Below are 26,171 nucleotides of genomic sequence, written 5' to 3'. Positions count from 1 at the left end.
CAACTCCCCCGAGGAGAGGACCGAGCTGCGGTCCCCAGTCCCCTCCTTATGGGCTGGGCCTGTCTCAGCGCTGGCTCAGCCAAGCACAGAAAAGCCGGGAGCCCGTGCTGATGGGAGGCCCTGTGACCCTGTGGGTGCCAGGGAGGTGGGGGGGGACAGGGTGGACCTGTGAGGAGATACCAGCGGTGCCCGAGCCCCTGTCGGGCAAGTCTTTGGGAAGCCAGTGAGAAGCTGAGGCCTGGACTGTGACCGGAAGACCCCAGCTCAGGGGCAGTGTGGCCTGGCAGCCCGTGGTCGTGGGTGGAGCTCGGGACAAGGCCAGGGGCGGATCACTTAGGAGGAAGAACTAGGCCTGAGAAGCACCCCAAGGCTGGAAGCTGGACAGGACATACAGCGCACTCACAGCGCCGCGTGGGTCCCGTCCTGTTCCCACGGGGCTGGGTGGCAGCCAGTCCCAGCCCCACCGGGTCCCCTGCTTCCTCCAGGAGCAGCTGCGCAGGCTGCCGCCAGGGGCGCTGTGCACCACGGCCTGGGCTACAGGTTGCTTCTCTTCTTCAACAACTTCCCCGCGTCTTCCCCGGTGCCTGCTTCGCTGTCTTGTGGACTCAGCTGTTGGCTGCGCAAGACCCAGAAGAAAGGCAGGGGTTGGAGCGCAATGGAGTGACCGGGCAGTGACAGGAGCCTGGATACCAGGTCCCTGTGCACATGACAAGAAGCAAACAGCCTGGTCCTTCTGCTGGGAGGGAACCGGCCAGCACCAGGGGCTGGGGGCACTGAGGACCCCTGGCTTAGCAAGGAGACAGCCAGTTATCACCGGCCAGCCTGGTTATCAACGGAAATAGAGGCTGGCGGCGGCCATGTCAGCTCCCAGCGTCGCTATGCGTCCAGGCTGCATGGAGCGGGTCGGGGAGGAGCCTGTCTCCTGCCCAGGGCACACGGTGAGGGCTGGGGTTAGCAGTGGAGTCCTTGTACCTGAGCAGAGCTGAGGCGTGGTCCCCCGGGGCAGGGCCGCTGCCACTGGGCAGTCCTGGGTCCCCTCTCTCCTGGGGTGGAGTCTTCCTCCTTCTGGTCCTCAGGGGCTTCTCTGGGGGTGACAGGCAGACGCGAGCATGGCTGGGTTAGGCAGTGTCTCCCAGCCTCACCAGCACAGCCTGGTGGTCTACGCTTGCCTGGTACTCTGCCCATTCACTGGGAAGGAAACTGAGGCCCCCAAATAAAAGGCTATATGACAGCCTCTGTTTCTGTCTCAGCAGCAGCTCACAGAACACTGGGGAAACTGAGGCAGAGTCCAGCTACCACTGAGCTCAGCTTCCACAGATCTGCAGTCCCTCCACCACATGGGGAGCCCATGAGGTTACAGGGTGTGGCTGGCAGAGCAGGGGGGGTACAATTCCCTTCTGGACAAGTAATCTGGGGGTGACCACTGTTGAGCCAGGGCCCCAGACTACGGGTCTACCCAGAGGACAGGACAGCGAAGACTGGTAAGGTTAGGTATAACACCTGAGGCCACACAGCTGCTCAGAAGGGGACCTGGGATCAGAACCGGTGATTCTCAGGGCAGCACACCTCCCACTGCAGCGCCCCCAGCCCTGACTCACCTGGCGCTCCACGCCGGTGCTCAGCCAGGGGCAGCCGGGCCAGGGCGGCCAGCTCCGAAGTGAGGATCTGCTCTGCTTCCTGACAAGTGAACGGCAAGATCACTTCCGGGTCCGAGGCCCGTGGCCCCCGCCAGGACACCATCAGGGCAGCTGCTAGGGAACTGCCTGTCCCCTCACTGGCCAACAGCCCCAATGATGGATGAGAAACTGAGGCAGCGGACATAGCACCTGGCCCAGACCAAGGCCTGCCTGCTTCCGCAGGGCTGCTGTACAATGCAGTTTATCTGGGCAGACCTGTTCCAGATATCCTAGGGCTGGGGGTAAAAATGGCATCTCTGCAAGCCTCAGTTTCCCCACCGATAATCCCCTTAGTTGCTGGTCCACAGTCAGCCTGCGGACAGGAAGTGCTCACTGTCACCGCAGTGTGGTGTCACCCCGCAGGGCCACAGGTGGAAGGTGAAAGCCGACACCCTATCACACACCTCCATTCTGGAATAACTTTTTGTTTTAGGGAAGGCACTTTGTCTTAGGGCCCCAGATGGGTTTTCTCAGGACTGAGGGTTGAGCTCTGGACTTCAAAGGCTCTGTGAACCGAGCCCTGTGGCTTCATAGCTTAAGTCTCACAGATCCAGTCTCACAGTGACTTTGCCCAGGCTAGTCTCAAACAGGGACCCTCCCACCTCTGCAGCTGGGATTACAGATCTGTGCCCCACGCCTGGCCACATCTCACACTCACACACAGGGGAGATGAAGCCTCTTGGGTGTTGGTGAGGCACCAGGCTAGGTCCCCCTGGCGTGGGTAGAGGGGGCAGGGCTGCCAGCCCTGACACCCTGTGGCCCTCTGGACCGTGCACATTTCCTGCTGCATCAGTGGACACGGGGGGCTGAGGGCCTGAGGCGCTCATGCTCCCAGCCTCAAGTGTGCCGAGGCTCAGTGGACAGAGGGAGGCCCAGGGCTATGGCCTGCGGGCAGGGGCGGTGTGAACAGAACAGCCCCTGTTAGGATGGCAGTACCTGAAGCTGGGTCTCGAGCTGAGCTTCCAGAAGGTCCAGGGCGCTGGCCTTGCGCCTCTGCGCATCCAGGCGGCTGTGCTGGTGCGCTGTGAACTGGGTCAGAAACGTCTTCTGCTGCCACAGCATCCTGGTGGGGGGGGGTGGAGATGGCTGGAGACCTGCGTCTAAACTCTGCCCCTAAACGAGCCTCCCTGAGGGGGAGCGGGGGAGTGGTGACCCAGAGAGGACTGGGGTTGTCACCGGCAAGGTGACTGTGGACGCATGTGTGGGGCACTGCAGGGCCTGGAGGCTGGCCTGCCAAGAAACAGGGCAGGCCAGTGAATCCTTCCCATGGGGCAGGAAAAGTAGTGAGGACAGACTGAGATCTCAGAGTCCAAGTGGAGACACAGCAGCAAGGGGTCCAGATACAGTGGCATTGTGTGTGTGTGTGTGTGTGTGTGTGCACTAGGGCTTGAATTCAGGGCCTCAGTGCCGTCCTTTAGCTTTGTTCTCCCTCTTTCTCTTACGTGCTTTCTCCTCTCCATCTGACTCTCCCTGGCCTTCAGCAGATGGGGCCATCCAAACCCATCCAAACCCATCTCCATCACTGCCCCGCCCTCTTCCTGTCCACTGTTCAGGATGGACTCCCTGAGGTGGCGGAGTGGCCGCGGTCCACTAGCTCCAGGCACCATTACTGATGCAGAGCAGAGAGAGGCTTGTGGCTTTCCATGCTGTGAGGGCCGCTAACAAGCCAGGCCAGGTGAGATTCCAGCCAGCACACAGCTCAGTGGGCAAGAACACCCCTTCAAGGGACCCGCAGTATGGAGCCTCACCTCTGCTGCAAAGTCTGGGAGACGCCATGGGCCCCACCAGCCAGAGGCTCCCCGGCATCCTGCTTCCTCTGCAGCTTGTAACTGTCCAGCCGCTCACCTGGATGGGACCCAGAAACACACGACAATCACAACTTATACTGCAGAACGGCTGCCAGGCCAGGGGCGGAGCTCTGAGCGACATGAGCATCAGTGGAAATCTGGCTGCCAGATGCAGGGGGGGGGGTCGTAGGGTGCAGTAATGGACACACAGAGTGGCCGTGGGCGAGGGTGGGACCTGTACAGGGATGTGGACACAGATGTGAATGTGGACAATGGACATGAATGCCTTTGAGAAAACCTTTTGGGTGGGGCCGGGAGTGTGGCCTGGTGGAAGAGTGCTTGCCTAGCATGCATGAAGACCCGGGTTCGATCCCACAGTACCACATACAGAAGTGGTGCAGAGGCTCAGGTGGTAGAGCTCTAGCCTTGAGAAAGCCCAAGGACAGTGCTCAGGCCCCGAGCTCAAGCCCAGGACTGGAAAACAAACAAACAATAACCCTTTTGGGGATGGAGGACTGAGTGAATAAATGCACAACAGTCTGGCTGCACGTGTGCATGCACACCGAGCCCTGCAGCTGGACTCCACTCTGCGCATGCGCACCAACCACTCTGCACACCCGCACCATTCTGCGCATGCACAGCGACCCCCCCCCCCACCCTGTCTGCGCAGGCGCAGTACCCTGCAGGGCCTTGAGGCGCCGCAGCACCCCTTCCTCGTGGTCCTGCACGACCCTCCGGATCCGCTGGTCATGGGCCTGCACGAGGTGGCCAACACTGGTGCTGGTCACGTAGACGCTCTCCGCCACCGCCTGGGCCAGCGTGCTCTGTGGAAGGCGACAGGAGTCCAGGTGTGGTGACCCAGGCAGGTAAGGTACCACCCGGCCCGGCCGTGGGAATGCAGCCGCGCCCCACTGCGCCTGCGCCCCGCTGACTACTGGAGTCAGGGTGAGGACAGCTGCGCCCCACTGCGCCTGCGCCCCGCCGACTACTGGAGTCAGGGTGAGGACAACTGCGCCCCACTGCGCCTGCGCCCCGCCTACTGGAGTCAGGGTGGGGACAGCCGCGCCCCACTGCGCCTGCGCCCCGCCGACGCCGGCCTCCAGGTTATGGACAGTAACCCCCGCTGTCTCAGCGCCCCACGAAGGCCGCCTCTCCGCATGGCCCACCAAGCTTTAAGGTTACTTTTATGGTAACGATTAGACTTAGACAGTCCGCGAGTTTTTCCCTTTCGAATGGAGGTAGACTGCTGGACAGAGCACCGCTTGTGTCCCAGCCTTTCTGCGCAGCATGCGTTCTTTCGTGACTGACAGTGGTCCAGTTGAGTGCAGGCTTTCTCAGGTGCCTAGCCCTGCAAGGTCTCGCTCCATGTGAGCTCCTCATGCCCTTGGAGGTCACGGGAGGGCACAGAGGCTTTGCCACACTGCTTGCATCCGTGGGGCTTCTCCCGGGGAGGACTCCTTCCTGCATCCACAAGGCCTGTCTGCAGTAGGAGTTCTTGCTGCGAGCACTCACATCAAGTGGGATTTGGGGGATTTCAGGAGCTGAGAGGTGGCCTTCCCAAGTCACCAGCCAGAAACTGCATGGCCTGAGGCACATGTTGGATATTTAGGAAGCTCGTGCCCTGCTTCGGCCACATAGATGAGCAAGGTGACTCAGTTTACCTCAAGGAAAGGATGTGCTGAAAGGTGTGTGAGTGCCTGGCTGCCTGCTAGCCACAGGACTAATGCAGCCGTGTGTGCAGGCCTCCTCTGCCTCTTCTCCAGTTCTGTCAGAGTTTTTTTTTGGGGGGGGGCTTCACCTGCCCTAGGGCTGGCTGCTGCACAGAAGACCTGGCTCTGGGCCCGATCCCCCACTCACTTCCTTCCCAACTACAGGCACCATCTGCCCGAGCAGAAGCCTCCATTTTCCTGAAGTCTACGCAGTGGGCAGAGGGAAGGCCATCCAGCAGGGGCTGAGAGGTGGTGCTGGATGTGGCACCAGGCTATGTCACCACTGTGGTGAATCACCAGTGGACCGGAGGTGCTGGTGAGTGACACATGCAGGCCAGCACCGGCTGTGACACTCCTGGTGAGCCTGCCTTCCAGGACCCTGAGAAGTCAAGCCAACCCTGGGGACCAGAAGCCTCCCCCCACCCCCGGAGGTGGGACAAGGACCAACCGCAGGTGATGTCCCACCTGCCCACCCTGGCAGACAGTCCTCACACTCGCCTTGAAGTCGTCCTTGTCCTTGGCCCGGCTCCTGCTGGCTGCACTCCGCGCATGCGCCAGCAGCGCCTGCCCGATGGCCCTCTCCATGCGCTGCTGTAGGAGCTGCCCAGCCTCCTGTGCCTCGGTCAGCAGCTGCAGCTGGAGCCGCAGCCTCGTCTGCTGTGCCTCCTCCTCCAGCCTGGAAGCCTCCTCCTGAACTCGGGCCTCCTGCAAAGAAAGGCCACGCAGCCCGGTGAGAGCTCCCGCCAGTCAGGCTGGGCCTTGGGGGGAGGGGATGGGGCGGGAGGACGGGCTCTGGGCACGTCTGACCACTGGAGCACTAACACAGGGGATGAGCTTAGGTGTCTGCTGTTCAGTCCCTTCCCAGATACATCTATTATGCACCTATTGTGTGCTTAGTGCCATCTGTGGGTGCTCACAAAGTGGGGCCTGAGGGCCCAGGACTGATGACGTCACGAGGACGCAGAGCATTTGAGAAACATCCTGAAGGTCACTCAAGGGAGCCAGATTTCAAGGTCAGCTCTGCGCCTGAAAGCAGTTCTGGGTCATTGCAGAAGCTGTGACAGGGACAGAGGCCCCGGGAAGGAAACAAGGGGTGGCAGGGATTGAAAGCCAGAGCAGTGCCCTGGGCAAGCTGGGGCCTCACCAGGATTGATGGGGTGGGGGAGCAGTTGAGAAGCACTGCTCCCTTGATCCCGGGCTTCATGCATGAGATGCAGACCTGGTCTACAAGGCTTTGAACCCCAGCTCTGCCTCTCACCCACTCTTCGGTTAGGTCTGTGAAACGATCAGAGACAACTAGCCTTTTTGCCACACCCCAATTTTCTGTCATGATTCTTATTGTGTGCCCTACACTAGATTGGTGCCCTTTTACACACGAGCCCCTGCAGGGTCTGCTGTTGTCCCTATAGCAAACAGGGACACAACCCATACATGGAAGCCCCAGGACTTTCCTGTGTGACTGCTTGGAGATGGGGCCTTTGCCGAGGCCATTAGCTTGAAACCGGGTGGTCCAGGTGCTCTAGGCGCCGCCTGTATGTTTTGTAGTGGCAGCCGGGCAGGGGGCTCGGGGATGTCAGGGGACTCAGGCTGTGACCACCTCGGCTGGAGCCCAACCCGCTACAGGGCACTTCCTGCTGGGATGTTGGGGGGGGGTGAACCCATCTTACCAGGGCTTTGAGCAGTTGCCACTGCTGCTCATCCAGACACTGGGACAGGCTCTGCTCCAGCACCAGCTGTTCGCGCAGCTCCTGGAGGAGCCTCTTCTTCCCAGACAGCCTCATCTGCGTCAGCGCGGCCAGGGCACTGCCACGGAGGGCCAGCCTTCGCAGGGCCGCATGAAGCAGCAGCTCGTGGCTCTGCAGGATGCTCTGTGTGGACCTGGGGGGAGTCAGCGGGCAGGGAGGGGCCTGGGGTCAGCACTCTCGGCTGCACTGAGCCACCGACACCCACAGAGAGCCCAGGTGATACCCAACCTCTCCCCACCCAAGTTCAGCTGCACAGACGCAGTGCCTGCAGTGGATAGGCGTGTGAACTGCAGGTGTAACTGAAAGAACAAACACATCCCAAACCAGAACTGCAAGCTGTTTCTGAGTTTCCATCCCAGTGAGTGACACAGAGAAACCCTGGGTCATCACTTGGCTTCATCACATAAAGTATTTGCAGAAGGCTGAGAGCTGCAGGAATCAGAATACCAAGACGGGAGAGCTGGCCAGCAGGCCTGGCTTTCAGCGAGGGCTCTCGGCCTAGCAATAAGGGCTCGTCTCTCCCGAAGGCATTCCCAGGTGGCTGGAGTTCATCTCCACCACTGACATCCATTCCTGAAGCAAAGTGAGGGCCTCACTAAGGATCTCATCCGTCCAAGTCATATGTCATCTCTACAACTGTTCATCAAGTGCATTCAGGACAGTCAACGCAAACAGGCACACCAGTAGATGAAAGGACATAACCAAAAGTAAAGTGCAACGGAGAGACAGCCACAGGCACAGGGGTCTGGAACCGTCAAAAAGTTTAAAATCATGATTTACATGCTCAAAGAGTTAAATAAGTTTCCAGACAACTGGATGCTCTGAAAAGAATTAAATAAAAAGCTCTAGAACTCGGCACACAGTAACGGACACCTAGAACTCAACAGAGGAGCTGAGTGTCAGCGCTTCAGGCCTGGAATCTAGATACTCAGGAGGTTGAGATCTGAGGATGGCAGTCAAAGCCAGCCTGGGCAGGACGGTCTATGGGGCTTCTATATCCAATTAAGGAGCAAAAAGTGGAACTGTGGCTCAAGTGGTAAAGCATCAGCCTTAAGCAAGAAAGTTAAGGGACACTGCCCAGGTGCTGAGTTCAAGCCCCAGGACTGGCATGTGCATGAACGTGCACACACATACACATGCACACACTTCCCAGAAACACACGTCCATGGAGTAGGTGCCATGAGCTCCGCTTTACCCAGGAGGAGTGGGTGAAATGTCACATCTGAGGCTGGCAGGGTAGGACTCACTCTTCAGAGAGGCCGCCCAGCCGCTGCAGGACCTCCTGGATGGTGTTCTCGTGGTGATCCCGCAGCTGGGCCTGCAGCACCGTGGACAGCGCACACTCCTCCAGCCACACCTGCTCCGGGACAGAGGGACAGACGGATGCAGGCGCATGCGTAGACCACAGCGTTTCCTTCCAGCCTGCCCTGGGATCACCGTCGTTCCTTTTCTGGCTAAAAGATGCTCTTCTGGTCCTGTTGTAATCTCCTCAGCTCTCTGTGCCCCTCCTAATGACCTCCTATCACCAGGACAGATGTCACCTCCCTCGTGCGCAGCCCTCTCCTGATGCCCATCTCCAGGCATGGCCCTGACTGTTGTCCTGGTGCTGCCTGAGCTCTCCCCGGGCTGGTGTCCAGGAGAGGTGCTGGGGATCCCGTGATTCCTCCCAGACTCCCCCCCCACACACCTGCCGGTCCTGTTCCAGGCGGTCCTGCAGAAGGCCCCACTGCCGGCGGCGGAATCGGTCCGACTGCCCCAGCTGCCGGGCCGCGTGCTCCCGGACCTGCTGCTGGAGGGCCTCGCACTCGGCCCGGGGGAGGCCGCCCACCTCGGGGAGGGTCTGCAGGAACAGCGCGTCCACAAACCTCCCGAAGGCTTGCATGGTGCCGCAATACAGCTCCTGCAACGAGAACCGTGGGTTTCCCTCGCCTCACACCCTGCAGGGCCCAGGCATCCTGCCGCCTCTCCCCTACACAGCACACAGAATAGGCCTCTCCACTCACAAGGCGTGCACACACCGGTGAGCGGGCAGATACGTGTGTGCTTGTGCATGCACACATTGACCTGCACGCACACAAGACACAAAGCATGCACACACACGTGTATAGACACATGCCATCTTGGTGCATTACCCAGCTTTAGGCCCTCCTGGCTCTTTTCCGCTGTCCTGCCTCCTGTCCTACCTCCTGTCCTTCCATCTTGCCTCCTAACCCCAGTCCCTTTCTAAAAATGCACTTCTTTAAATTATACAAGATGGATGAGTGAGGTGGCTCACAGCTACCGTAACCCCAGAGACTTGGGAAGCAGGGATCGGGACGATTGTGTTTTAAAGTTCAGTCCAGGTAGACGAAGATATCTCAGCAGCAGCTGTGTGCAGCTCTGCACACTGCTATGCAGCGGGCTGGCAGGGCACAGTGCCACACCTGCCTCCCCAGCTGTGAAGGAAGATGGCACGAGTGGACAGTCCACGCCAAAAGGCGCTGCCCGCCCAGCTCTCCCTTTCCCCACAGCTCTGCACAGGGCCACAGGCAGGACTCTGACCCTCTCACCAACCCCATTCCAGGGGCCTGGCACCCGGGAGGCCTGTGTGCTCCCCTGCCTCCCAGGGCCATCTGTAAGCCCAGAAAGGCACAAGGCACACAGGCTTGCCAACACAGGCAGAAGGGACCTGCAGGCAGATGTGGCACGCTGGCTGCCGACCAGTGAGCGCAGAGGACCCAGGTCTGTCTTGGGGTTCCCGGTGGGGGCCAGAGACCTGGCAGAGCGAGGTCATGGCCTCCATGACCCTGACGTCCTCTTCCTCCTCCAGGTCGCTGCGCCTCAGCCTTTGCCTCTCCAGGATCTCGTGAAAGGCCTGTGATTAGAACAGACACATCCAGCAGAGAAATGCAGCCACCCTGGCTTTGCAGATATGTGGCCGTCACCCTGGCCTGGACACGACGAAACTGGAGAACAGAACTGTCCTCTGGCTTCTGCAGCCAGAACGCTGGCTACATGACAAGTTCTTTTCTTTGTGACATCCGGGTCCATGGGCTACTCTGGCTATCCCTGTCCCAGCCTGGACACCAGTCACTCAACTCTGACTTCAATGGCTGTAGACCTGACCCAGGCCCGGGGAGACCAAAGTAAGGGGCATGGCAGGGTGGATGCAGGCAAGGGAGTGGGCCAGGCAGCAGTGAATACCCAGGCTCTCCAGAGGGTGCTCTGGCCTCCGCCCCTTGGGGCAGTAGGGGGTGTGGTGACCACTCTAGGACCTTCCACTAGGGGTGCTAGACCAGGAAGAGCAAAGAGGACTCAGTGCCTGCCTCCACATCTCAACTACATAGGGCGTCCCAAGTGTACAGGGATTCCACTCCACCAGAAACTCATTCTTTCCTGTCTTCCTATGTTGGTGTGCACCTGGGCCACGTCCTGACTTTTGACATTGCACCCAAAGAACCCAGGAATACATGGAACACCCCAACTCCTAGACACCCACACCCACAGAGGGGTCCCTGTCCTCTTCCTTCTAAAGGCCCAGGACACTTTCTAGCTGGACCATCTCCCTGACCCTGCCTTCCAGACAGGCCAAGAGCTGGTCTCCTCCCCACAGAACTGCTGCCACTTTGAAGGGCTGGGTCGTGGGTGTGCCAGTCTGTCCCTGACACCAGAGGCCCACTCCCTGGGCCTGCCATCTGGAATGCACCAGCACTTTGCCATGTTCTACGGTTTCCCCTCCTCTTCTCAAGCCTAGCATAAACCAGTCAGCCCTGGCTCCCAGAAGAGGACAAGGAGCTTGCTTGTGGCCCCTCAGCTGCCACAGAAAGACAGGGATTGCTTCTGACTGTACCCAAGGCCTAGGAGGAGGCCTGGGGGGGCGTGGAGGCGCCAGGTCACCTTGACGAATGCCTCTGGGTCTGAGGTCGGCCAGGCAGCAGCCAGGAAGCTTTTTAGTTCCTCCTCCTGGGCCTGGGTGAGTCTTGCCGTCTCCTCTGCCTGGTGGGCCTGGGACGCCTGGACCAGGTCCTTGCCTCGCTGGACGAACTCTGGAATTGGAAAGAGCCAAAGGGCAGAGGTGACTCTGGCAGGAGCTGGCAGGACTCTGCTGTGCCATCAAGGGAGCCAGGAAGCGGTGTGAGCAGCAGACATGCCCTGCCCTGCGGCGGGAGACCCGGCTCCCCTCCACTCTCACTGTGGGGCCTTCATAAAGCAGGATCCCCTCTCACCTTCAGCCTCAGCCCATGCCCTTTGGGGTGACCCCGAGGACAGGTGTGACCTCGCTCTGGAACATGAGTGGCTCCCCTCTGCCCATGAGAACCCTGCCTCTCTCTTGATGGCTCTACAGCTGGGCAGGGCCATGTCGTGTGGGGGGACGCTGGCCCGGTGGCTCACAGCTAGGCATTCTGGGCCATGTCTAGCTAAGCCAGCGCCTGCTCCTCTGTCCCCTCTGAGCCCGGGCACCCTAGGGACCCAGGCTCACAAAGGCCTTCATCATCTCTGCAGTTGGAGAGTCTGACCTGGAGAAGTCCAGCTAGCCAGGCCGCAGGTCCTGACCCGTGATGCCATGTCCCTTGTCAGCCCAGCCCCCTGGGGACCCACGTGGCAAAGCTCACCCCTGCTGAAGTGCTCGGCCTCCTCCCAGAAGGCCTTGTGCTGCTGAGTCAGCAGCTCCTCCTTCTGCCGCCCAGACAGCTTCCCCTGGGCGGTCAGCAGTTCCAGGCCACGGGAGATAGCGGCCACACGGCATTTAGTTTCTTCCTGGACCTGCAGCCTCAGGAACTCCATCATTTTTGCCATGTACGCCCGCCCCATCGTTCTCTCCAGAATGTCCTGAGGGAACAATATCACCATGGCCAGGGGTCACTGCTGGGCCACGTGGCCCTGGGGAGGCCCTGGGCTCCAGTGCCACACTCTGGGGGAGACCATGAACCCACTGAGCCTCCTGCGCCTGTTATCCAGGTGGTCAGAAACAAGCTCTGCTCCCTGGCTCCTGGTGCATCCCACTCGTGCAGCCCGCGTGCTCCCTTTGAGCCGCTCTTAGGGACAGGAGCCCAGGAAGCACGGGACAGAGATCTCCCAAGTGAGACGGGGATGAATACTGACTCCAAGGCTGGGCGTGGTGGTTCAAGCCTGTAATCTCACTGACTTGGGAGGTGAGCATACAAGTTCACGGACTCCATTTCAACCAATGGCTGCTGCTTGAGTGGCACAAGCCTTTCATCCCAAATATAGGGAAGTCCCAAGGTTGGGCTGATGCGGGGGGCCTTTCAGAGATGCGGACAGGGCTGTCATCCTGGCTCCTCCCGGGCTGTGTCCCACCCCTCCCCAGTCCTGGTTTCTGTGTCACTGGACCTCTGTGCTCTACTGCCTTTAAGTTCTTGTCTCCAGGATCCACTTTCCAGAGCTCTCGCAGCCTTGGCTACACCTGAGTGGCTGGCTCAGCCATGGCCTCCCTGCTGCTGAGCCGTGTGGGCTCCGCCCCAGCCGCGGAGAACGGGAGGATGGACAGTCCCGCAGGGAAGCACCACGGAGGGCACTTTGCCTCCCGCCCAGTCCTCAGGCTGCTGGGACCCTGCTTGGCTCATTCTTGTTCAACAGGAGTGGCCATGGCCACTAGAGGGTGCAAGAGGACAAGCAGAGGACCAGGAGACCCTGGCGGGAAAGCCAGGCCTGGCCTCTGGGGATTCCCAGCCCTGTGGATGCTCAGAACCAGGAGAGGATGGAGGGACAAAGGTATACAGGAGCCACGGAGCTGTCTCACTGACCTGAGCGTCTTCTTGAGCCACAGGGCCCGAGGAACTGTTTCCTCACCTGACCTGAAGGTCAGAGGTGATGAGGGTTAAGGAAGAGCCTAGTCAAGCGTTCACTATACCAGCCAGGGTGGTCTAGTGATGCTCACGTCTCTCCGCATCGTCTTTCTTTTGGTCTGAAGCGATGGCATTTCTAGGTCCTGGGGATTTTCCTGTGTTGTCCTGAGTGACACTACTGGACACATTCTAGCTTATTCTAGATCTTCCTGTCCAGACCAGAACGGCTGTCTGGGGACTCTGCAGTCCCCAGGGTTTATCAAAGACGTGTCTGGAGAATTACAGCTCCTACCAGCCCTGTTTGTGGCACCTCATATGCGTTTAAGATCACGCAACTCCACGTGCTGAGCTGAGCCTAGACCCAAGGTCACACAAGTGGATTTCTGTCCACAGAGGGCTGCACCCGTGACCTCCGCCAGAATCACTGGAGAGGTTTTACAAGCCAGGTGTGGGCCACTGGGATAACTGCAATGCCATATGTGGGGGGCAGAGGTCCTTCAGAACTTTCTAGAGGTCCCCAAATGCCAGTGCACAGCTTTGGGTGGGCACATCCACTAATGGGAGGTGATGGACTCACTGCTTTTGGGGGGACATTGTACCTCAGCCCACAACATGAGGTATGTGGCCTGAATGCTGAGATGCTCAGCGGTCCAGGGCACCCCAGCTCTAGCGGGACCTCACACAGGCTCCTGCCCACTCCCCCGCTTTACCAGAGCCTGCAGATCCTGCGTGTCACGCAGCAGCTTCTCGGCCATTGTCATTCTCTCCGTCAGAGTCGCCAGGAGCAGCCGCGCTCTGGAGCTGGAGCATTTAAATTGGTCCACAAGAAAGTGCTGGATGTCTTCCATCTGTTTCCAGAAAGCTTCCATCTGTGAAATGAGCGTGAGGGGTGAGGGACAGAGGAGAGCACTCAGTAAAGAACACTGCCTGGCTCGCACGTGAGACCCGAGATCTACTTCTCAGTGTAAACCATCCTGTGGGTCCAGCAAGCTCGTTTGGCCCCCGTCACACTCTTTGACGGTGGCATCAGCTTAAAGAGGCCTCTCCAGCAGACCATGTGTGGAGCCCCCCAGAACTGACGTTTTCTGACGGGAGTCGAAAACCTTCAGCCTGCTCCCTGCCTCTCTCTTGCTCTCCCAGCTGCCCTGGCCCCGTCGCTGCTCACCCACTGCTCAGCATGGCTGCCCTCTCTATCTGACCCTTCAGTGGCCCTTTCCTCTGTGGAGACATCTCAGACCCCATGCCTGGTGTACATCTGAGATAGGGGGGCGGGCAGGAGGAGAACAGCCACGACACAGTGAGAGCCTGCGTCTGGGACATTTTACTGAACACACCAGTCCACCAGCACCCTGGGGTAGTGGCAGGCCTGGCTCTGAAGCGACTTCTCGTCCTTTGGCATGGCCTTCCTTTCATGAGAACTGAGACTTCAGGCTCCCACATCCCCTCAGCTGCCATCGTGGCCCTGAACACCCCGTTTCCTAGCTCCTGGAAAGGCCATCCACTGCTCTGAAATCCCCACAGTTATAAACACACCCTTCTGCGCAGAAAGCTGCCAAGGTCCTGGAATTCGGGACCCTGGGCTGCCTGGTCATGCCGCCTTTTCACTTGCTTAGAAGTCGTTTGTGGGCTGGAGTGACCCCTTTAATTCAAATCCTGAGCAGCCTCAGGAGGCCCAGATCTGAGGATCGAGGTTTGCCAGGCCAGGCAGGAAAGCTCGCGGGACTCACCAGAAAAGACCGCGGAGCTGTGGCTCTATCCTTGAGCAAAAGAAGCTCAGGGACAGCGCCCAGGCCCCGAGTTCAAGTCGCAGGACCAGCACACACACTTTAATTTAAAAAAAAAAAAGCAATCTAAAGCTTAAATGGAAAAAAAAATCTCTGCTGAGAATCTTTGCTCTGCAACCACACTTTCTGTAGGTTAACTTCCAGGCCCTGGACCCCGAGCTCGGGGCCTGCATGACGGAGCCACGTGGTCATCCTGCCCAGGGGCCAGGAAGCCTAGCACGTACATTGTCCAGGAGCTGCTCAGAGAACTCTCTCTCCTTCTTCTCCAAGTCTGCCAGGGTGATGTAGACCGAGTCCTCAGCACCCAACATCCCCGTGTTTGACAGTTTGACCCGAAGTCTCTTTTCTAATTCCTCCAAATCCTGAAACACACACACACACACACACACACACACACACACACACACACACACACACGAAAGCAATGAAAAATTAAACTATATCTTTAATATTAGAAAAAGACAAATGTTTTTTAAAAAACATATTAATTAAAATGTCCTTTGTACAACCACTTAAAATGGAAAGCACTTTATGTTATTAACTGGTTCCTAACAATAATTAAATGCTATGAGCACTGTCCTACTTTAATGACAAAATTCTATTTTCCTTATTAAACATAGATCCTCAAGAACTAAAGGATTATTTTCTTCTATATTCCCCTATGCCAAAAAGTATAAGTATACCTTTAAAAAAAAAAACAAAGAAATTGAAACTGGCCAGGTGGCAGTGACTCACACCTGTAATCTTAGCTTCTCAGGAGGCTGAGATCTGAGGATCACAGTTTGAATCCAGTCCAGGCAGGAAAGTCCATGAGACTCTTATTTCTAATTAACCACCAAAAAGCTAAAAAGTAGAGCTGTGCTCAGGTGATAAGAGCACTAGCAAAAAAGCTAAGAGACAGAAGGAAACAAGAGTTCAAGCCCCAATATTGTCACAGAAACCAGCGAAACAATAAAATCATGCATTTCAACCATTATAAAGTTCTGGAAAATACCCTGAGATGAGGGGTGGCGCTAGGGAGGGAGTTTCTTCCTTACGTGTCTTGTTTCTCTAGGGAAAGGACATACACGATGTGCCAGGGAGGGAAGAATGCATTTGATTGGAGGGTTCAAGCACAGGTCGGCAGTGCAGTGAGTTTCCCCGCCTCCTCATCTCTGGGATGCACCAATCACGGGAGGCCATTGCTCTGGTGTGGTCTCATCACAGAGCCTGACGGGCAGCCAAGGCCCCGTTCCACGTGGGGACGCCTCAGGCAGTCCACCCTGGTGGTGTGCTAATGGTGACACTCAGTATAGGAATCCAGTGGCGCGGGGGCAGGTGGCTCACGTATGCCACTCTAACTACGCAGGAGGTCTGAGGACTGTGGTTTGAACTCACCTGGGGCAGGGAATTTCAAGAGATTCTAATCTTCAGTTAACCAGCCAGAAGTAGGAGCTGTGGCTCAAGTGGTAGAGCCGCCAGCCTTGTGCAAAAAAACAAACGAAAACAAAAGGGAAGCCACTGGCGACTGCTGCATCTCTAGGCCACATCCTTCAAGGTGACCTTGGCTACCAAAGAAAAGGCACTGCAATATCTGTCTCTTTGACTTGGTCTCTGGACCGGTGTGGAACTCAGGGGGAACACGAGTGGCTCCTCCAGATGCCACCAAGGAGAGCGGGAAGCAGTTCTTTCCAGTGGCTTTCTAGTTCTCCCCACACTGGAAAGCATCGAGTCCAGGTGATACTGACAGCGACAATCACTGAACACTCGCTTTGCACACAACATAACACTCGGGCTTGTGACCCTGCAGTAGCTATGAGTTCTGGCCTATTTTGTTTTCAAAGTTTCAATGTAAATCTGGCCAACTCACACATCCACCTTCACACTTCATTATACTGTGGTAAGATGGACTATTTCCACGTAGTACTTTATTGTGGCGGTAAGCCATTTCCAAGATGCCTCGAGAGGTTAAACACTCACCCGTTCTTGCTTTGAAAGAATCGTCTGGCATAGTTTCTCATCAAACTTCTTTTTAGGAAGGAGGTCTACCAGGCACATTTTTAAAATCTGGAGAAACATCTATTGCCAGAAGGAAAGGGAACAAAACAAAGATTTAAACCACAGTCTCCCTCTCTCTTCTCACTCCAAAATACTTTTTGCTATAAGCAAAGATCTCACATCATGTTTCATGATAATGGCCTACCATACATTGCATTTCATGGGCCTCCCGTCCTTCCCTCCCTATCTCCCTCCCTCTACTGGGATTTTGAACTCAAGGATTTGTACTTGCTAGGCTAGCCGTGGTGGTATACACCTCTAATTCTGGCTATAAGGGAGACTCAGTTATGGGGGATCCAGATTCCATATCATGCTGCTTATAAGTACAACACCCTACCTGAAAAATGAACTAAATACAAAACCAAACAAACAAAAAGCAAAAGGGCTGGAGGAGCTCTGTGACTGCTCACAAGCAGGGAGGACCCGACAATGGAAACTAGGGTTCCTTCCCCCTCACCCAGGGGAAGTGCAGGACTATGAGAAAACAGCCAGGCCCCACCCCTGGGGACAGCAGGTAGGGCCTCCTTCAGCTTGTTTGGTGGCCCTGGGGCAGGGTGCTGGGTGCAGGAAGGTGCACTGTGTCTTACATCCTAGCGTAAGTGACAGCTGTGCCTGTTTTGAGCTGAACTCGGTTAGGTGACCCCCCAGTTCCACTGCCTCGCCTGCGTTTGTTACCACGGAGTCCAATGTTTTTCTGATCGTCTGCCTGTCTGTGTCACTCTTTCCCTGGTTTCCTGTCCCTCCTCCTCTGTGACGGTCAGAGACTGTGCTCCAGAGAGGATGGACTGCTCTCTAACTCTCAGTCTTCTTGGGGGATGAAGCCTGGGGCCTCTGTTTCTCCCCATAGTGGAGTAATCATGGTGAAATCTAAACGTAACCACCCACTTAATATCCCCGGCAGCTGCACGCTGTTGGATCACGTCTGAAATCGTAGCTACTCAGGAGACTGAGACCTGAAGAGTGAGGTTCAAATCCAGCCTGGGCAGGAAATTCTAGACAACTCTTACCTTCAGTTAACCAGCAAAAAGCCAAAAGGGGTTCTGAGGCTCAAGTAGTAGAGTGACAGCCTTGAGTGACAAGCCAAGGGAGAATATGAGGTCCTGAGTTCAAGTCCTAGAATCAGCGCATGCGCACGCACACCCCCCCCCCTCAGAACACACCCTAGCACTTAGTAGGCACTCAGTAAAACCAGTGGGCATAGTCGTTGTTAGGCTGGCCACCAATCCTCTGAAGAGGACGGAGGCTCTGCGTGGTCTCTGTCAGGATCTCTGCCTGAGTGGAGTCACTTTCTACTGCACTCAGGCTCTGCTCACACTCCCCTGTGGCCCCCCGCTGCCACCCAGGTCTGTTTCCAGGCCTCTCCGGGGCCCCAGGACCGGGTCCCGTCCCCAAGACAAGAGAGCCATCCCCTCCCCGCGTACCACGTGCTTCTCCCGCCTCAGCGCCTCGTCCACGCGCAGCAGGTCCTGTAAGTGAAGGCTGTGGACACACAGGTCCGTGTCCGCGCTGCGCCATTGGGAAAGACAAGCAGGCGGTGGTCAGGACGCGGTGATACCGCTCAGGCCCCAGGCAGGCCTCCTGTGCCCCCGTGACGCTCACCACGCCCGCCCACCCCGCCAGCTGGGTACCCACCAGGACCTACAGAACACAGGGGACACGGGTGAGTCAAGATGGATCGCATGCAGGGAAGAGGAGAGACCTGCACCTGTGCCCCCACCCCAGGCCTATCTGTCTGTCCACCACGCTGTCTTTCCTGGGTGACGCCCCAGCCAGCCTCCGCCTCCTTTACCCAGTGGAGAGCCAGGCAAACCCAGTGTAAGCTAGGGTTCCGCCCAGCCTCCCTCGGGTGGGCGTCCTCATCAGGCTGCCCACAGGGTATCAGGCTAGTGTTCAAGGCCTAGTCCTTCCCTACTCCCTAGGCCCTGGGTTGGGGACACCCTTGGTACTCCTGGGCTGCAGACCAGGGGCCAGACACGGACACTCAGTGCCTGCTGTGGGCCCAGCGGTGCTCCGGATGGGAGTTGGGTGATCTGAAAATGGGTTTTGGTGACAAGGTGGCTCCATCCCTCACTGGCTGTGTGACCCTGGGAAGGTCACTCCGCCACCCTGTGCCTCAATCTCTTCTTGTTAAAATGAAGCAGATCGCAGAGTCCGCCTCCCAGGAAGACGGCACAGGGAACTGCTATGTCACTGATGGATGCTGATCACCGAACCCAGCCAGGCTCCCCCGGCTGGGCACGGCGGGCACAGGAGCGCTGGGGGAACCCGGCTGGATCTTAACCCAGCACAGCACTGAGCCCTCTTCCCAGCACCCACGCACTCCTTCTCAGTGCTGTGCGGGGACCCTGTGCATGGTTTGTGGTTGCACGAGGCCCCAGCTCGCCTCTCCCCAGGCTCAGGTCTGACTCTGTAATGTCAAGAGTGACCAACAGCACTCACTGAGCGGCGGGTGGTTTGCAGCCCCATCCCTGATGCTAGGTGGCTGCGTGTCTGTTTCCTCCCTCCAACACTGGTGGGCCTGGGAGTGGGCGCTTTGCCTGCCCGGGTGGTGGCGCTCCTTCCTTACCTCTCGCTGGCCAGCACCTCGGGGAAGCTGCTCACGCACAGCAGGGCGTGGCGGAGGACTCGGTCATCGCTGGAGGCCGAGTGCAGAGACGAGGAGCTGCCCTCGTCCTTCTCGGCCTGGCTCAGGCTCCCCAGGCTGCTGGCCGGGGAGGCCTCCATCGGCTGGTGCGGTAACGCAGCCTGCTTCAGGTTCTGGTGCAGCGATGGCTTGGAGGAGCCATCGGCCAGAGGCTGGGGGAAGACGTCACAGCATCAGTGAGGGGCTGTTACCCAGCATCCTGTGCGTCTACCACAATGCACCGCGATAGTGTGCAGATGGGCTGTGAGGGCCACGCCCGAGTTCCAGGGACTGAGTCCCGTGTCCCCTCCCTACACTTGCCTCCTGAAGGTCGGGCCCCTCTGCCTCACCCTCCCGGCAGCCCTCCACGCACCCCACTGGCCCCAGTTCCTGCAAGGAACTCTACCCACATAGAGATGGAGAGTCACAGCCAGGAGAGAACTCCAGCCTTGTCCGTCCGTCCTTCCTTCTTCCCTCCCTCCATCCCTCTCTTCCCCCTCCCTTTCTCTTTCTTTCTTTGTTTTGTGCTGGTCCTGGGGCTTGAACTTAGGCCTTGGGCGCTGTCCCTGAGTGTTTTTGTTTAAGGCTAGTATTCTACCACTTGAGCCACAGATCCATTTCTAGTTTTTTGGTGGTTAATTAGAGATAAGAGTCTCTCAGACTAGGATTCCTGCCCAGGCTGGCTTTGAAACCTGATCCTCAGATCTCAGCCTACTGAGTAGTTAGGGTTACAGGTATGAGCCACGGGTGTCCCACTAGCCTAGTAATTTCTTAGTTTGTGCCCTGTCATGGTGAGATTTTCCCCAAGAGCACAGAATGGAGTGGCTCTCCTGCTCCATTCCACAGCCTTGAAGTAACCCCTGAGACATGATCTGCCACAGCACGCTCAAATGGGCCCCAAATGGCACCCCAAATACCTCCACTTCTCCCCACTCTCCATGCTGCCGAATTAATCGTGGCTCTAAGACAAACTCAAAACTCTCACCCGGAATTTCTGATTGATGGGGTAGACAACTCTGGCCTTCAGTGCAAACTCTGTGATGTTGCTGTTGAGAGATGGCTCATGCTCCTGCAAAGAACAGTGAAGAAATGGTGAACAGGCTTTCAGAAAAACAAAGGACAAACTGCCAGGAGTTCTCAAAGGGCACATTTCAATGGGAGAAGTAGCTGTTACAGGAAGGGACCATGATGGGTTCATTATATCCTTGCTGGATGGAGGGAAGGATGGATAGATGGATGGATGGATGGATGGATGGATGGATAGAGATGCACCATGAAGTGGTTGAATAGATAGAAATAAATGGATGGCATCAGGTCCAGACAGCCAGATGTCCTTATCTTGAGACTACAGACCAGTGCCTGGTTTTATGAACACATCTGTCATATTCTCTCTCTCCTATAACCCATTTGGCTGGTGTCTGACCAGGCAGGGCTTATAACTGCTTTCTGAACAGACCAGAGCTTTGAACAGACACCCTTGCACCCCTCCTTCCCTTTCTCCATCTACGACGTATTTCCTGTGCTCACTATTATTTACTTTCAGAGAATCTAGACAACTCTAGAATATGCACAGACCCTCTACACAATGTCCTAGCTCTGAGTCGCCCCTCGCCAGGGTGTTTTCTCTAGAGTAATCTATGTTGGTGTTGGGTTATCCTTTTTTTTTTTTTACCAGTCCTGGGCTTGAGCTCAGGGCCTGAGCACTGTCCTTGGGCTTTCTCAAGGCTAGAGCTCTACCACTTGAGCCTCTGCACCACTTCCAGCCATTTTCTATGTATGTGGCACCAGGGATTCGAACCCAGGTCTTTGTGCACGCTAGGCAAGCACTCTACTACTAGGCCAAACTCCAGGCCCAAGTTGGGTCATCTTCTAGTCCAGTCTTCCTGCCTACTGAACCCGACAGATGGATGGATACATAGATGGATGAGTAAGTGAACAGCTAAATGGATGGATGAGGTGTCCAGATAGATGGAAAGATGCATGGCTGGATGAGTGGAGAGATGGATGGATGCATGGATAGATGCATGAATGGATGGATGGAGAAATAGAGAAATGGTTGGATAAATTCTTGTCTGCTCTCTATCACAAAACCAGTCTTAGATGACAAGAATGAGGGAAGACCACCGGCCCCGAGCTTCTAAGGGCCTGACCACAGGGATGATAATCTCTGCTTCCCAGATGGGAGAAATACATGATTATGCACCCGAGGCCACACAGCTAGTAAACCTCAGAAATGGGCCTTGAACTTGGATTTTCTGATTGCAGATTCACTGCTTTAGTTGATAGCAGACTGCCTTCTTCATGGCAATAATGAATACAAACCAGAATAGGAGGGCCTCCAGTGAGGCCTGCAGAGAGGCCTGGAGGGTGGCCTAGTGGTAGAGAGCTTGCCTAGCATGCAGGAAGTGCTGGGTTTGATTCCTCAGCACCACATACACAGAAGAAGCTGGAAGTGGTGCTGAGGCTCAAGTGGTAGAGCTCTAGCTGTGGGAAAGCTCAAGGACAGTGCCCAGTCCCTGAGTTCAAGCCCTAGGACTGGAGAAAAAAAAAAGCAGAGTAAGAGCCATGCAATGCCAGGGAAGGAGGTTGCTCAGGACAGAAGCTGGGGGTTTGCTGAGCTGCATCCTGCCCAAGGTAGACATGGAGGGGCCTCACCACCAAGTCCCCAGTGCCACTAACACAACCTCTGGGCCCTCAGCCTGACCTCAGCATGTCTTCCCACAGGGTGGCTCCCCACCCACACCTGCTATGCTCCAGCACAGCCCTCATGCTCACCTATGGGGTCTCATTCTCTGGGAGTGCCATCAGGACCAGGCCCATTCCACAGAGGGGAAACTGAGGCTAAAAGACAACATCCTCCAGTGCTGCTTTCCCCACAGCTCATCTGAACCCCTTCTGGACTTCCCTGTGACCTGACGGCCCCACATGTCTTCCCCTCCTCCCCTCTACCTGCAGACCCCTCCCCCCCTGACACCCAGCTTTGCCTGAATTGCTTCTGGTGCCAGGAGAACTAGCTGAAGAACAGCAGGAAGATGCCAAGGCCGCTCCAGGATTGGCAGCACCATCTGTCAGTCAAAATGCAAATGAGGGTGCTTAGGAACAAAACCACAAAGCTTTAAGACAAGGCCAACAGGAAGCCAAGGGGGCAAACTAGCCTTGTGGAAAGCCTAAGGAAAAGATGTGGGTGCAGACCCCGGGCCTGGAGACGGCACTGGAACTGCCCTGCCTGGGTGGGGCGGGGTCACCTGTGGGGACATCTCCTTTCTATTCTGACCTCTTGCAGCAGGCAGGCCTGAGCTGGAGATGAATGACCCCCAAAGGGTGGTGACATCTGTCACCGTCTGGAAGATCCACTGACCATTTCCCACTTTTACAAGGTGAAACCTCAGCTGAAGCATCACCTTTCTTCAGAAAACCATAAAGGTATATAGAGTGTGTGTGTGTGTGTGTGTGTGTGTGTCCAGGGGTGTCTCCTCAGAGACAGGAGGGCTTCCATGGGGCTTAGAATCCCCCACCAGCGCAGGGGAGCAGACCGGAGGCCCTGACCACAGCCCTCAGAGCCTTCAGCATTTCCTGTGCGGTCTCACCACACAGCTAGTCACTAAGCAGAGCTCAACCAAGCAATCAAGTAGCCTGGGGCTCAGCCCAGGGGTCCTCAGTACCAGAGGGCAGGGAGTCATGGCTGCACTCAGCCACCAAACAGTGGGGAGCACATAGAATTCTGCAGAAGGTGGGGTGCCAGCCCCGCACAGGCAGCTCTTCAACCTCTGGCCAATCATTAGCTTGTGGACAAGCATTTGCTTGGCAGAGTGGAACAGCCGGCAGGTAAAACATTACCCAGCAAGAAAGACTTGGGGTTGGGAGTCAGCAGCTGCCGGCAGAGCCTGTGGGACTTGGGGGACTGGAGGACCCCCAGAACGGGGCCTGGGGGCCTGGAGGACTCCCAGAAGGGAACACAGTCCCAGGGACACTGTGAAGGATGCCAACATGACCCCGACTACAAAGGCAAGGAAGCATGATGCTTTGATGCCCAGGCCAGAGTTCTTTCCCTGACACGTGAGCTACCCTCTTCCTCCTCCTCCTCTTCTTTTTTTTTTTTTTTTTTGTGGTCATAGGGCTTGGACTCTGGGTCTGGGCACTGTTCCTGAGCTCTTTAGCTCAAGGCTACCACCCTACCCCTGACCCTCAATGCCACTTCCGGTTTTCTAGTGGTTAATTGGAGATAACAGTCTCACTGTCTTTAGTGCCCAGGCTGGCTTGGAATCGCAATCCTCAGATCTCAGCCTCCTGAGTAGCTAGGATTACAGGCGTGAGACATTGTGCCTGGCTTCGTATAGCATTTTCTAATACTTTCACAGGTACTGGTGGATTTTACAAGGCTTCATTATATTCAAGTGAAACCTTGTGCCAGATGTGGTGGCTCAGGCTTATAATCTCAGCTCCTAGGGAGGCTGAGATAGGGAGAATCTTAATTTAAAGGCATCTGAGGAAGAGGTAAGTGAGACCTCATCTCAGCAACTAAGCCAGGTGTGGTGGTGCATGCTTTGTCATCCAAGCTACTCAGGAGGCCATAGGTAGGAAGATTATAGTCGGAGGCCTATCTAAAAACTAACTAAAGGAAAAAGGTCTGAGGTGTGGCTCAAGGGATAGAGAGGCTGTCAGCAAGTACATGGTCCCAAGTTTAAACTCTACTATTCAGAGAGAGGGAAAGAAACACTTTAGAACTCACCCTCCCTGGCTGGGAGTTTGGCCTAGTGGTTAAAGTGCTTGCCTAGCATGCATGAAGACCCAGGTTCGATTCCTCGGTACCACATACATAGAAAAAAGCCGGAAGTGGTGCTGAAGCTCAAGTGGTAGAGCTCTAGCCTTGAGAAAGTCCAAGGACAGTGCTCAGGCCCTGAGCTCAAGCCAAGGACTGGCAAAAAAAAAAAAAAAAAAAAAAGAAAGAAATCCCCCTGCCTTTTCTTTTCCCATCCCAGTCCCTGACAGCCAATCATGAATCTATTTTCTGTTCATATAAACTTCCCAGTTTGGAATGCTTCTCATGCACACTCCCACAAACATGCCTTGTAATACAGGGCTTCACACCTGGCGTATCTACCCATTTATACACAATTCACCACTCAGCCTAAGTACTCAGCCACACAGGATTTATCACCCAGCGTAACTACTCATCTCTACAGAATTCATCCAGCAGTGCTGCGCATTGGCATGCAATCGGTGTGTGCGCCACTGTCTCTTTACGCCCCAGTAATATTCCTTAGTGTGGACATGCTTCACTTCACTCACCCTTGGTCAGCCAATGGCTGACCAAGCAGTGAGCCATCACAGGGCCCATCTGTACCCCCAGAGAGTGGGTGATGGAGGCCCCCACAAGTGTCAGAAGCTCCCCAAGTAGCTCAGTCAGGCAAAAATCAGCCCAGGGCAACGACCTTACGTCCGGTCACCTCTGCCAGGGTTGCTGGCGGCCAGCACCTGTCACACTCATCAGCCTGAAGCTGAGCCGGTGTGCATTTTATCACATGTACACGGCGCCTACAGGGGAAACAGAAGTGTCTGGAGGCACGGCACGTGAGTCATCAGTGGGACACCTGACAAACACCCCGGAGACACACACACACACACACACACACACACACACACACACACACACGCACACAGGCTTACCAGAGCCCCCGGGGTCCTCGGCCAGGGAGCCTCTCTCCTGCGTCTCCTGGATGGCGTGCTTGCTTCCGACGGGCTCTGCATGTTGTGCTCCAAGTCCTTGAGCAGACACTGTTTGTCATCTTTCTGAAGTGCAGAGGGAGACACAGGACCTGAAGCCCAGTACCCTGCAGCCCTCCAAGCGTCTGCCAGATGACCTCACGGCCAGCAGCCACCCTGGCATGCCCCTCCAGCCTCCACAGCTACCTGGGACCCTTAAACATGTTCTTCAAGATGGTCAAGGTCACCTTCCCAAGAAGTTGCCCCGGAATATGCCCCACTTGAAAGTGGGGGTCAGGAATCACCAGTCACCCGAGGACAGACTCTCACTTTAAAAAAGTGAAATACAAAACAAACCAAAGGACAAAGCAGGAAACCAGATATACCACAGAGAAGACTTAAAACAAGAAATCAACAATGATAATATCCTCACCCAGATAAGAGAATACATCCTATTCACAAAGCAGGAACAGCTGGACAGTTATAACCAGACAGGATGCTGGAACAAGAACTCTTGAACACTCAGTTATTGAAAAACACAATTACAAAAGTTGGAAAGTCTTCCAGGAAGCAGTATTAACAACAGAGAAAAAAAGTGGAACATTGGAGACAGAAAAAGATCTTTAGAACCAAGTGCTGGTGGCTCACACTTATGATCCTAGCTACTCAGGTGGCTGCTGTGAGGATCATGGTTCAGAGCCAGCCTGGACACAGAAAGGCTGGAAGACTCTTATCTTAGCCTCAGAAAACCTGAAGTGAACAGTGGCTCAAAGAGGTAGAGCGCTAGCCTTGAGCAAAAGAGCTGGGGGACAGCGCCCAAGCCCTGAGTTCAAGTCCCACAACGGACACCCTCTTCCCCCCTCAAAAAATGGTTTCTAGAAGCCCAAACCAACCTTTAATATAAGAGAGAAAGAAGGAAGAAAGGGAGGAAGGAAGGAAGAAGAAAACATATAAAACAATCCTCTAAGAAATCAAGAAAACAAGCTCCTAGGCTGAAAGAGCTGGTCAGGGCCCAGCGCAGTGACAACCATCAGAACCATCAAAACACACCCTGATGCAACGTCCCTCACTGAAGACAGAGAGGCCATTCTTTAAGAGCCCTAGAGGCTCACACCTGTAGTTGTAGCTACTGAGGAGGCTGGGATCTGAGGAAGCAATTTGATGCCAGCTTGGACACGAAAGACTCATCTCCAACTAACTACCAAAAAGCTGCAAGTGCATGTGTAGCTCAGAACGAGAGTGTCTAAAGGAGAGAACAAGGCTCTGAGTTCAAGGCCCAGTACGAAAGGGGGAGGGGAGTGGTTTGGAAAAGAACCTGTGC

General features: G+C 56.1%; 1 protein-coding gene across 1 annotated transcript; it reads right to left on the bottom strand.

The window, feature by feature from the left end:
- Nucleotides 1–532: 532 nt before the first annotated feature.
- Nucleotides 533–25,034, bottom strand: Evc (EvC ciliary complex subunit 1). Its single transcript, XM_090343171.1, has 21 exons — nt 25,014–25,034; nt 24,815–24,937; nt 20,133–20,216; nt 19,091–19,320; nt 17,946–18,030; nt 16,447–16,545; nt 14,712–14,849; nt 13,414–13,572; nt 11,510–11,726; nt 10,794–10,942; nt 9,673–9,771; nt 8,605–8,817; nt 8,165–8,274; nt 6,840–7,050; nt 5,671–5,877; nt 4,143–4,287; nt 3,425–3,521; nt 2,613–2,739; nt 1,599–1,677; nt 973–1,084; nt 533–616 (listed from the first exon to the last, which is right to left on the bottom strand). The coding sequence occupies exons 1-21, from the start codon at nt 25,032–25,034 to the stop codon at nt 535–537; spliced, it is 2,787 nt and encodes a 928-aa protein (XP_090199297.1). The 3' UTR covers nt 533–534.
- Nucleotides 25,035–26,171: the final 1,137 nt, after the last annotated feature.

This window comes from Megascapheus bottae, chromosome 13, assembly GCF_031878675.1.
Source record: "Megascapheus bottae isolate mThoBot1 chromosome 13, mThoBot2.hap1, whole genome shotgun sequence".
NCBI classification, from domain to species: Eukaryota; Metazoa; Chordata; class Mammalia; order Rodentia; family Geomyidae; genus Megascapheus; species Megascapheus bottae.
The sequence above is the reverse complement of the archived record's forward strand: the minus strand, read 5'-3'. Positions and strand labels throughout refer to the sequence as shown.

Bases quoted from the DNA above. Each gene is read 5' to 3' on its own strand.
- Evc (XM_090343171.1), bottom strand. From the start codon at position 25,034: ATGCCAGGGTGGCTGCTGGCC. The intron at 2,740-3,424 runs GTGAGGCTCCAT...CCCCCCCACCAG, and splicing joins TCCCAGACTTTGCAGCAGAG to GATGCTGTGGCAGCAGAAGA. The intron at 1,085-1,598 runs GTGAGTCAGGGC...TGTCACCCCCAG, and splicing joins GCACCGGCGTGGAGCGCCAG to AGAAGCCCCTGAGGACCAGA.